This window comes from Poromitra crassiceps (genome assembly GCF_964638095.1).
Source record: "Poromitra crassiceps genome assembly, chromosome: 25".
Taxonomy (NCBI): domain Eukaryota; kingdom Metazoa; phylum Chordata; class Actinopteri; order Beryciformes; family Melamphaidae; genus Poromitra; species Poromitra crassiceps.
In genome coordinates, this window is record NC_139649.1 from 11499033 (window position 1) to 11511115 (window position 12083).

The window sequence follows — 12083 nt, forward strand, 5'->3', positions numbered from 1 at the left end:
GCTGGCCGGAAGTGTAATTCCTGCTCATTTGACGCTGGTCGTCAGTGGATTCTGTTGGGTGCTGAAGCCATTTGTAAACATGTAGCCATTTCATCAATCTGACCATATTATTATTAAGCGTTGTCTACGAACTGGCAACTCATTTGACACTAGTTCGAGTAACGATGGCCATGTTGCAGAAAATGGCTGTTTCGGGACGAGGATTGTACAGTATTAGCTTGATAGCTAACGTAATTAGCTAACAGCCAGGCCTGTGTGTATGAGGCTGTTCTTGCTAATTAGAGACAGGTAGCCTCTAGTTGGCAGCTACAACAGGCTAAATCGAGGTTAGCCAAACAAATAAGGATGACAAGCTTGTAGCTGTAACGTTAGCTAACTAGCAAACGCCACGGATCGTGGAGAGAAACATGAAGAAAACCAGAAGTGGTGGTGCCTCGTCGCCATTGAATGGTAAACAAGGTAAGGTTTTGCGTCTATACCACTGGTAGTACCAGTGTTGTTGTTGCTGGAGTTATATCCTCCCAGCAAACAACGTTAACGCAAGGTAAAGGCTAACTTCTTCTTTTTTTTCTAAGTATGTTTATTCATTTTTTAGTTATCAGAGGGGCAAACAGTCAGTGAAGAATGCGATAACAAATATGCCCTCGGCCGTCCCCAGTCACCCACAACACAACACACAATCTCCACAAAAATAATAACAGCAAAACATAAAACCAAACACACAAACAAAAACAAACGCACAGAGCACCTACAGTAGGCAGAAGGTTAACACTGTAAAAAAAAAAAAAAAAAGTACAGCAGGGGTATGCAGACACAATAAATGGTAGGCCCACATGTCATATGTCAGACTCCGAAGGGCCAGGGCCCTATCCTCTCCAATATAGTCCAGAAAGGGGATCCAGATTTGAAAAAAATTGAATGGCCTATCCTTGAGCCAAAAGCTGATAGCTTCCAGAGGGAGAAGTTCCATAACACTCCGAATCCACTGCGAAACTGTTGGGGCCGAGTCTGAGATCCACTGAAGAAGAACACATCTTCTTGCAAAGGCTAACTTCTAAGTGTAATTCTCCTCGGTATGTGGCTCATATGTATTGCCGTTATCGTTACTGCATGAAGATGTGTGTGCTTGTTGTGTGTCAGCCGGGGACTCCAGAAGGAAGAGGAAAATTGCGGACATCACACAAGCCCTGAGTGTGTGTCCGGTAGATGTAGCAGCTCTGAGGAGGATGGCCATCAGTGAGGGAGGACTACTGACCGATGAGATCCGTTGTCGAGTATGGCCTCGGCTTCTCAACGTCCCCCCACACATCCTGGAACAGGAACAAGGTAAATGCAACACACTCTCGCATACAAAGTCATACGAACACCAAGGGATTTCATCCGCCATTCATTTTTTCATAGACATTTCACAAAATGCTTATAAAAATATAGTTGTACTTGGTCAAACCAAGCAATTCAGCTATATAGATTCAGGAGAGATCATAGAACATTTCACTCAAGTCAGACCAAAACTTAAAAACAAAACGTCTAAAAAAACACACAAAAACTTTGGCTCTCTATACTGTGTGTCAGTACACATGCCTCTACTACTATACAGGGGTACTACAGTATATGTGTCGGTACATATGCCTCTACTACTATGCAGGGGTACTACTTACAGCCACACTGTCAGCAGTGTTAGCAGTAGGTGTAAACACACACACACTTGACTATCATACTAATGCTAACAGTGAGCTATCCTGTCCAGAAACAGTAGAGCGGGAGAATAACAAGGACTACAACCAGGTGCTGCTGGATGTCCAGCGCTCACTACGGAGGTTCCCGCCTGGTGAGTAGAAACCTTACAAGTCTCACTGGCATCTAGCATCTCATTTGAGCTATGCTGAAGAATATACAGAGACACAGATTCAATTGAAGCACTTGCTCTTGTTCTCGGTACCTGTATCCTCCAATCTACTTGATAAAGTACTCGGTACTCGTCGTATACATGTATATATGTTGTGAAAAAAGTATTGGCATCGGAGCACCTCTTTAATGGCCCGCCCTAGATGAAACCCTGGATAGGGTAACAGTTGACTTGTTGTTGATGGACCGGTACAGGCATGCCGGATGAGCAGAGGGAGGGTCTTCAGGAAGAGCTAATTGACATCATCCTCAGAGTTCTGAAACGGAATCCCCAGCTGCACTACTACCAAGGATACCACGACATTGTCGTCACTTTCTTATTGGTCCTGGGAGAGCGCATAGCAACGGCCCTAGTGGAGAAGCTGTCCACACATCACCTCAGGTACCTCCACCTACAGTCGAAAATATACTTTAGCTAGCTCCCTTACCAGCCTTCCTCCTATCACATTTCCCCTCTGTTGTGCACTCTAAAACATGCTTTCTCTTACTTCCTCTTCCTCTGTCATTCTCAGGGACTTCATGGATCCTACCATGGACAACACTAAACACATTCTGAACTATCTGATGCCCATCATTGACAAGGTCAACCCCGAGGTGCACGACTTCATGCAGCAGTGAGTCCCTCTGCTGTTTCAACATCAACACTACCTAAATCATTTTCTTAATCTCCCCATGAGATGTGTGTTGCCTTTAAGGGACATGAATCTTTTCACCGCGATATAAGATGTGCAATATAAACATATAATTGGCCAGCTGTATTATTAATGTTTCAACGTTGAAAGAGTTGAAAGGCTTAATTTCCAACACCGCTTGCCTTATGGTTATGAATGATACTCACTACACTTACTCTGTCATCCCTATTTTACTTTGAGATACAATCCATCCTACATCCATCATAGAATGACTTCTGTACAGGATCTCAAATGTGATTTCAACATCATTATGAAAATAATACAATGATAATAATGATAATAATACAATGATGGCTCCATAGATTCTACAACTGTTGTACAGCCTCAATACATTTCTACATCACTGTGTGAGTTACAACTACGTCGAGAACATTTTCCATTTAGCCAAATCTTAACGGACTCCTGCGCAATGGCCATTATTTGAAGGGACCTCCTTAACCACAGACATTTTAATGAAGTCCTTAGATGGATCCACCATCACTTTATAAGTGGCGACCGTGATTGCAATAGTGTTTTCACTGTGCACATTGTTTCCCAAGGCAGAGGAGGAAGCTACTGTAATGACAGCTGTTTTGAGAGAACAGTTTATTGTGCACTAAAAGCATATTGAGCTTATCATGAATGTGGGAGGTAAAGTCTCTAAGGACTCAAGGACAGACCTCTCATTAAATCCTCAGTTGTGTGGGAGGGGTGGACAGTTGTTAGGTCTCCTTATCTGACTTTCAGTTCCAGACTAAGCTATAACATAACTCACGGCCCTAAATCCTTCTTCACTTAGTGCTCCATAAAGTGAACCATATAGTATCCACTGAGTGACAGAAGGTGAACTTTAACCTCAGAAGAGATCCCTGTAGATCTACAGTAACCTCAAGAAACAGGCACTAGCATTAAGTTGCACAAGTGGTATTACGGAGGAGTATGCTGTACCATCTTGATAAGTGATATTTCTGCCAGCAGTTTTGAGCTGATTGTCTGATGGGTTACTTTTTTATTACGTGATCTTTCCCCTCAGCTGATCTATGTCATGTGATTCTCAGGGCAGAGGTTTTGCACTATCTTTCCCCTCAGCTGATCTATGTCAAGTGATTCTCAGGGCAGAGGTTTTGCACTATCTTTGCCCTCAGCTGATCTATGTCAAGTGATTCTCATGGCACAGGTTTTGCACTATCTTTGCCCTCAGCTGATCTATGTCAAGTGATTCTCAGGGCAGAGGTTTTGCACTGTCTTTGCCTTCATCTGATCTATGTCAAGTGATTCTCAGGGCAGAGGTTTTGCACTGTCTTTGCCTTCATCTGATCTATGTCAAGTGATTCTCAGGGCACAGGTTTTGCACTGTCTTTGCCTTCAGCTGATCTATGTCAAGTGATTCTCAGGGCAGAGGTTTTGCACTATCTCTGCCCTCAGCTGATCTATGTCATGTGATTCTCAGGGCACAGGTTTTGCACTGTCTTTGCCCTCAGCTGATCTATGTCAAGTGATTCTCAGGGCAGAGGTTTGCACTATCTTTGCCCTCAGCTGATCTATGTCATGTGATTCTCAGGGCACAGGTTTTGCACTGTCTTTGCCCTCAGCTGATCTATGTCGTGATTCTCAGGGCAGAGGTTTTGCACTATCTTTGCCCTCAGCTGATCTATGTCATGTGATTCTCAGTGCAGAGGTTTTGCACTATCTTTGCCCTCAGCTGATCTATGTCATGTGATTCTCAGGGCACAGGTTTTGCACTGTCTTTGCCCTCAGCTGATCTATGTCAAGTGATTCTCAGGGCAGAGGTTTGCACTATCTTTGCCCTCAGCTGATCTATGTCATGTGATTCTCAGGGCAGAGGTTTTGCACTATCTTTGCCCTCAGCTGATCTATGTCATGTGATTCTCAGGGCACAGGTTTTGCACTGTCTTTGCCCTCAGCTGATCTATGTCAAGTGATTCTCAGGGCAGAGGTTTGCACTATCTTTGCCCTCAGCTGATCTATGTCATGTGATTCTCAGGGCACAGGTTTTGCACTGTCTTTGCCCTCAGCTGATCTATGTCAAGTGATTCTCAGGGCAGAGGTTTGCACTATCTTTGCCCTCAGCTGATCTATGTCATGTGATTCTCAGGGCACAGGTTTTGCACTGTCTTTGCCCTCAGCTGATCTATGTCAAGTGATTCTCAGGGCAGAGGTTTGCACTATCTTTGCCCTCAGCTGATCTATGTCATGTGATTCTCAGGGCAGAGGTTTTGCACTATCTTTGCCCTCAGCTGATCTATGTCATGTGATTCTCAGGGCAGAGGTTTGCACTATCTCTGCCCTCAGCTGATCTATGTCAAGTGATTCTCAGGGCAGAGGTTTTGCACTATCTCTGCCCTCAGCTGATCTATGTCAAGTGATTCTCAGGGCAGAGGTTTTGCACTATCTTTGCCCTCAGCTGATCTATGTCATGTGATTCTCAGGGCAGAGGTTTTGCACTATCTTTGCCCTCAGCTGATCTATGTCATGTGATTCTCAGGGCAGAGGTTTTGCACTGTCTTTGCCCTCAGCTGATCTATGTCATGTGATTCTCAGGGCAGAGGTGGGCACTATCTTTGCCCTCAGTTGGCTGATCACCTGGTTTGGCCACGTCCTGTCCGACTTTCGCCATGTTGTCCGGTTGTATGACTTCTTCCTGGCCTGCCATCCACTGATGCCCATCTACTTTGCTGCTGTGGTGAGTTCTGTATAGTCTTGCTCTATTAAGTCCACTGCAGATAGACAATTCCCTATATTCAAAGGGAGTGGTTTTTATCAGCTTTGATGTGTGACTTAAGGTTGTATTGTATATTATTGGTGACTAATTCTCAGAGGCAAAACAGTTTGCATGAGTTAAATATCCACCCGACGATGGACGATGACCTCACTCACTTAATTGAGGTTACTTGTGTGCACAGCTGTAGCGTTAGCGTCTGAGTGTGACAAGTCGTAAGGGCTCCAAATGATATGAGGAACGGGGCATCACGTGTTGCCTTGGTGACATCATCAGTTAGTCATTTAGGCTCCTCGTTGTTTGTGTGTCTAAACAACATTGGGACATGGGATTTGGAAGGTGTTTTATACAGTGTATCCAATGCGCACATCATTTAACACATTGACTGCCAGCCGTTTTTTTTTGCTGTAGATAGCTTCTGCCAGGGTTTTTTTTGAGGATTCTAGGCTCATTTTACAAGAGCCGAGGTTTCTCTTCTGTTAGTACTTCGTGAACACCAATCATCTAAAAAGAACTAATAGAATGTGTGCTTTCTCTGTCTAAAAGAGTTAGTTTGTAGAGTTAGTAGTTATGTAAGCATTAGCAGTTGAATACAGCATGGTTTCAGCATCAGAAAAAATATTCAGAGATAAACGGCTTTTTGTGAAATTCGATAGAACAGTCACTTTAACCATTCATTTTTGGCATCAGTAAGACCTAAACAATAGTTTTGAACAGTAATTTCCTCCATAACAGCAGTAAACTTCCCTCTGCTCAACTCCTCCCTCCGTGGGCGTTCTTCTTGGCTGCAGCGCCGTGTCACAAGCACTTTCCTACCTGTGCAAATGCACTTTCTCATACTCTCGACCTCTCAAATAAATTTCTGAATAGAAATTAAATTACTCTAAATTATAGCGAAAAAGAAACAAAAAAGAATGGGTTGAAAATCCCATTCTAAAAGCCTTTTAGAATGGGATTTGTTTCCAATTTGGTGTCGGACTAGGGGGCAGTCCCCGCTTGTCACCAGTCTCATTGCTTTGCTGCTGCTGTGCGGGTGTGAGCCTGTCTGTGCGGCCGCTCTTTGAGGAAGTCTGGTTGGACTCGCTCGCTTCTTGGAGTTTTGGTTGAGGGCTTTGATGAAGCTTTTGCGATTCTGGTCATATTTATGCTGCGTGTTTCAAAGTGTGTCCCACCCGCAATCCACTATGCAAATCTGCAATCCCGCACCGCCAGCAATCAGCGCGAAAACGAAAGCGCCTTCGCCAATCCACCTTCATGAGAATGGCTTCAGTCACACTGCTTTTTGCTTGCCTTCCTCTAGTCAGGAAAGCACTGTCACCACTTAGTGGGTCGGTGGAATGGGTTGTACACGTTGTACACGTCCAATACCTATATAAGAGATGTAAAAGGGGTAGATGCACATCCCACCGTCAAAAAAAAAAATCGATTTTTTTTTTGACGACTCAACTCGTCGCTGGCAGTGAACAGCTGGATTGTGTTTGACGACTCAACTCGTTGTTGGCAGTCAACGTGTTAAGTGCACAGCAAGCATAAATATTACAATTCCAATGTAGCACATTGTTTAACAGATCATTTCTTATGGCTGTATGTATGATATAGCTGGCCTATCCATGTATAAATAAATCAAGGGCTTTGTCCAGACAGTGATTACATGTCAGGATGTGCTTGATGACTCACCTGTTGCCACTGGTGGTACGTGAAAGTTGTATAATTGCAGTGGCATAGGCGTTGCCTTCTGGTACATGTTAAACTGGTTCTACTCTATTATTATATGCTGCTGTGAAATTCAAAACATGTCAGAAATGAAGTGGCCGTTCACACCGTACGCCGAAGCAATGCTCAACCTAAGATCAACCTACGCTGAACCCACAAGTTTCATTTTGTTAACAGGCGAGGCCGTTCACACCACGCGCGCGCGTGTGTCACGCTGAAGCCACGCTCACGCCTTGCTCAAGCCATCGTTCAGGATTCAGTCCTATACAATTTACAAGTGTGAAGCTTGAAGCTGCCATGCATGAAGTGAATGGAGGGGGGAGGAGGCCGGTGGAGCAGCTCCGAGCCCGGTGCTGAGCAAAGGAGTGTCTGGTGTGAACGGTTACGCTACGTTCACACAGACACAGGGAACCTACGCCTTGCCTTGCCTCAACCCACGCCTACGCCTGCAGACCTTGAGCTGGGCGTGAACCGATCACACCGCACGCCTTTGCACGCTGAACCTGGAGCCGAGTCACAAGCGCCTCTCCTCTCTCCCAACTGTATTTTTTCACATGTGGTCCCGAATTATCATGGGTAGGGTAGGTAAAATAAATCTGATATATTTAATGTTCTATTGATGCTGGATATGTATAACCAGGTCTGACTATAGTCGGACATTTTAGAGAGGTGATCTTGCAAGAATATGTGCTGGCACAACAACATTGTCCATCTTGCTTCTTCGGTCGCTATTCTCTCTCATGAAGATTTGTTTGCAGACAGGGAGAAAGCCCCACGTGATAGCCACCCGTCAATCTCTCTCTCTCTCTCTGCTCAACACTGTTGTAGTAACTCCATTTTATTTTGAAATTCAGTTGACTTTGCCATTTCCCACGGATAGTGTCGCGTTTTTCTTTCATGGCTTGACAGAAGAAGCCTGCCTGCACGCGCCTAGTCGGCTTGAAAATAGAACTCACGCCTAAACGATAAAATCGGCAAGGCACAGGCAAGGCGTGGGTACACACAGGGTTCACGCTCAGGCGGCCGGTGTACACAGCCTCGTTGACTAAAACGGACGCCTATTTAAAAGCGTGGGTAAAGCCAAGGCATAGGCAAGGCTTGGGTGGCCGGTGTGAACCCAGCCTGAGCTCACGTTCAGCGTGAGTCAAGCATCAGTTCTGCCTATGGTGTGAACAAAGGCTCACTGTTAGTGCCAGATGCAGATGTTAGCCTGGTCTACTAACGTTCTGATGACTGCTGCAAATTGGCTCACACTTTGCACAGCATACGTTCGACTGCTTTCCTGATTCCAATAATTGAAAGGTTTTGAAACCTTTTTGTTGTTTTGATTGGGCAGTTGAAAAACTGATAAGTTGGATCGTGATATTAGAATGCTCACCCGGCCGATCACGATTGGTAGCCGATTGAGTGGTGCATCACTATATAAAATGATAAATAAAAATGAGATCAAAAAGCAGGTCAACACTGTTCAAAATTGTGTGTGTGCTTGTGTGTTCCAGATTGTGCTGTACAGAGAAGAGGAGGTGTTGGACTGTGAGTGCGACATGGCCATGGTCCACCACCTGCTGTCCCAGATTCCCCAGGATCTACCATACGAGACACTTATCAGTCGAGCGGGAGACCTCTTTGTTCAGTTCCCACCCTCTGAACTGGCTAGAGAGGCTGCCACACAGGAGAGGTACCTTCCCTTTACCACCTTCCCTTGTTTACAGAAAAAAAACATGTCTTTATATATCTCTATATATATATATATATATATATATATATATATATATATATATATATACATGTATATATATATATAGTTTTACTTGAAATGCAATCTCTCTCCCTTTCCCTCCTCAGCACGGCAGCCTCTACCTTTAACGACTTTGGCCTAGCATCCACTCAACAGCAACCAGACTCTGTTCTCCGTCGGCGTCGGCGACAGAAACAGGCTGCACTGGAGAGCTCAGGCCCAATAGTAGCGGTGGCCCCACCTTCAGCGACCCGGCGGTTCGTTCGATTGGCCGTCATGGGTCTGACGGTGGCGCTCGGGGCAGCAGCCGTCGCTGTTCTCAACACTGCTCTGGAGTGGGCCCCCAAACTGGACATGTTTCCTTGATCCGACACTCCCAACCTGTCGCCCCTGGACTGGATCTACTGGGTCCGTTTCTACGACCCATTAACTTAACTACACACTGCAGTCGGCAACACTGTCTGGAGTTGGCTTCCTAAGCTGGACCTGGTCCTCCTTACTCCTTTTCCTACCTGGACGGGTCAAAGAATCCTACCTAGAACTGCAAAGGTCACAGCTTAGGGCCCTTTTTATGACTCGCTTCCCAAGAGTATCCACCTCCTATAAACGTAACGGCTGGTGCTCTGAAGCAAGAGTAATCCATCTCATAATAGTGAAGAGACATATTTCTGAAAACATTTATTGATGACGACATCATCCAAATTTAACTGTATTTGAAAATAGGATAATCCGATGTTAAGAAATGTTATGCTCACAGAGATTTAGGTTGTTAAAGTGTAAGCTTTGGTGGCGCACTAGGCTTGAAACTGCTGCCAATGAAGAGAGTGAGTGTTTGTATGTATGCGAGTGAGTGTGCGCGGTGTGTACGGTCGCAACGCATTTTGTCCTCCATTTGATACCTGGACTGAGACCAAATACAGGATTGTCCAAATCCTCTCTCTGTACGTTTTAGTGTTTAATTTCGTAGTTTTATAGGTATGTAAGTAGCTGTAAGGGGACATGGTCATGACACACAGGCACTTTTCTTCAAGTTTCATCCTTTCATTGTGATCTGAGGTCGTCATTTTTCATCAGAAAGTTGTGTTTTTTTAAAACCGCTTCAGTCCGAAAAACAAAGGAGAACTTGTCTCCCTCCCCTGGGCCGCGGCAACCTTCAAAACATAACAGTTGTCACCCTCGTTTACCCAATTTTGTTTCGGCCCTGGGTGATTTAACATGCACAGTTGTATGTGTTTGTGCTAAGCCACCATGTTTAGTCTAATTTATTTGTAAAGGGCTTTTAACAAAACCAGGTTTTGGTGTTCTCAAACTAAGCATTCTGTAGGCTGCTTTAGACTTAATTTTTGTATCTCAAAATGAAGTCTGAGATACAAAATGAAAAATGGTTAGCTGGCCAGCTTATTACTCAAATGTTCCAGCTGTACAATCTTGAAAATGGCCCAAGGTAACTAACTAACTATGGTAAACATTTTGTCTTGCGCTTTACTGGAGTTGATGAAATCTCTCCTCATAATTCAGCAGCACACACAATGGCCTGGTCAGAACCTGGGGCAAGTGCAATTGATCGCATATCGTTTGGGTTGGCACAGCACGGCCACGGGCCCGGTTTGCAAAGATGCTTTTCTCACTCCCATTGGAGCTCATGTCAGAAACGCCACCGGAACCATTAATTGCATCCTGTATTTTTATTTGTTTTTAAACCTAGAGTTAGTTTAAGCAGTTTCATTCAGTCACGTATTTAAATGGTATGTTATTGCATATGTTTCAGTGGTATTCTGCCCAAGGTCTGGAAAGTGGGATTCACATAAATGCCATAGTCTTATAGAAAATGCACCAGAGCTTTTCAGAGCACCTCCTCTAAAATCGCGTATTTGAATTGTCTGTGATCTGGATGTCCTTTGCATAACAGAACTCTTCTAAATTGTGATTGGCTGTGTTCTAGGTCACCTACATCAGCCAATGGTAATTGATGGTGAGACATTTGTTGCTGTATAATAGACTGGACACTTGGATATCCCACTTCAATATATTAGGGGTTATACAGTAGATGGCCTTTGTACTGAAGCATGTATGGGTGCTACGGGATCTGCAAACTCACTGAAACGAAGGTGACCTGGAACACCCAAGGATGCTCTGAGGTGCCTTAGAGCAGTGGTTCTCAAATGGGGGTCCGGGGACCCCCAGGGGTCCGTGGCACTTTGCAAGGCGGTCCGCGAAAAGTTTTCGGGAAAATAAAAATAACTTTTTTGTTGTTGCAAAAGCTTCATAGTTCAATGAAAATATTGTATGCTTTAAATCTAAAATGGTTCATGGATTATATATTCTAATCTAACAAACCTATCAATTAAAAAGTCAAGCATGTTACCGTGGAAACAATTAAGGTTAGCCCAAAATCACAAATCAGAATGAGGGGGTCCCCGGTATATTTTCTATCTTGTAAGGGGTCCTTGGCTGAAAAACATTTGAGAACCTCTGCCTTAGAGTAGTTGTTCAGTATTATAATACACCATATAGCTGCACTTAGTGGTTATTTCATTTCATTGCACTAAATGATTTATTTGCCTTGTATGTTTATTTTGTTATGAAGAAGCCGTTATACAAATGTAAAGTTGTACAAGAGAATGCTAATAAACTAGAGTGAAGATGCACAATGTATTTGTTCGGACACATGCTCGCACTCATCCATATACACAAAAATACTAGGGAGGTACGGTGGTGCAGTGGTAAGCACTATCGCCTCACAGCTCGAAGGTCGTGGGTTCGATTCCCACCTGGGGACGAGGTGAACGCTGAAGGAATGCGTGCCCGTCCGCATGTCCTCAAGTGCCCACCGCCCGGGTGGGGTCGGCAAAAGGGCCTTTCTGTGTGGAGTTTGCATGTTCTCCCCGTGCCTCCCGGGGGTTTCCTTCATATAGGAACCCCCTTCACAAAAACATGCAATATCCTGGTTGCTAATGTGGTTCCTCCTCTGGTCGTTAAGGGCGCCTGTTCAGAGGGAGGGGAACTGGTTGGAATAGCGTGAACCTCCCACGTGCTATGTCCTACCGGTGAAGCTTCCTCTGTCAGGTGAAAAGAAGCGGCTGACTGACTGCCCATGTCTCGGAGGAAGCATGGAGCCAGTCTCGGCTCTCCCCAGATCGGCAGAGGATGGAGTAGCAACCAGGATTGAGAAATCAAATGAGCACTAATGGGAGATAAAATGGGATAAAAAATCGGGAAAAAAAAATATATATATAAAAATAAATAAATAAAAAATACTGTACACACCAATTCAAGGAATAATGACTACTAAGTGTTAGTAGATACAAGAGGGGGG

General features: G+C 44.5%; 1 protein-coding gene across 2 annotated transcripts; it reads left to right on the forward strand.

The window, feature by feature from the left end:
- The first annotated feature begins 105 nt into the window (after positions 1 to 105).
- tbc1d20 (TBC1 domain family, member 20) lies at positions 106 to 11398 on the forward strand. Of its 2 annotated transcripts, none has more exons than XM_083660652.1 (8): positions 106 to 459; positions 1141 to 1326; positions 1748 to 1828; positions 2101 to 2287; positions 2418 to 2519; positions 5139 to 5280; positions 8529 to 8707; positions 8875 to 11398. In XM_083660652.1, the coding sequence occupies exons 1-8, from the start codon at positions 408 to 410 to the stop codon at positions 9131 to 9133; spliced, it is 1188 nt and encodes a 395-aa protein (XP_083516778.1). In that variant the 5' UTR covers positions 106 to 407; the 3' UTR covers positions 9134 to 11398. The 2 variants fall into 2 exon arrangements, with proteins under 2 accessions (XP_083516778.1, XP_083516779.1); XM_083660653.1 differs by having other exon boundaries at positions 1754 to 1828.
- The last annotated feature ends 685 nt before the right edge of the window (positions 11399 to 12083 follow it).

What these genes read in the sequence shown, in the direction of transcription:
- tbc1d20 (XM_083660652.1), top strand. Translation starts at nt 408, where the DNA reads ATGAAGAAAACCAGAAGTGGTGGTGCCTCGTCGCCATTGAATGGTAAA. An exon ending in CTGTCCACACATCACCTCAG is followed by an intron (nt 2,288 to 2,417) that starts GTACCTCCACCT and finishes TGTCATTCTCAG; the next exon opens with GGACTTCATGGATCCTACCA. An exon ending in GAGGCTGCCACACAGGAGAG is followed by an intron (nt 8,708 to 8,874) that starts GTACCTTCCCTT and finishes TTCCCTCCTCAG; the next exon opens with CACGGCAGCCTCTACCTTTA.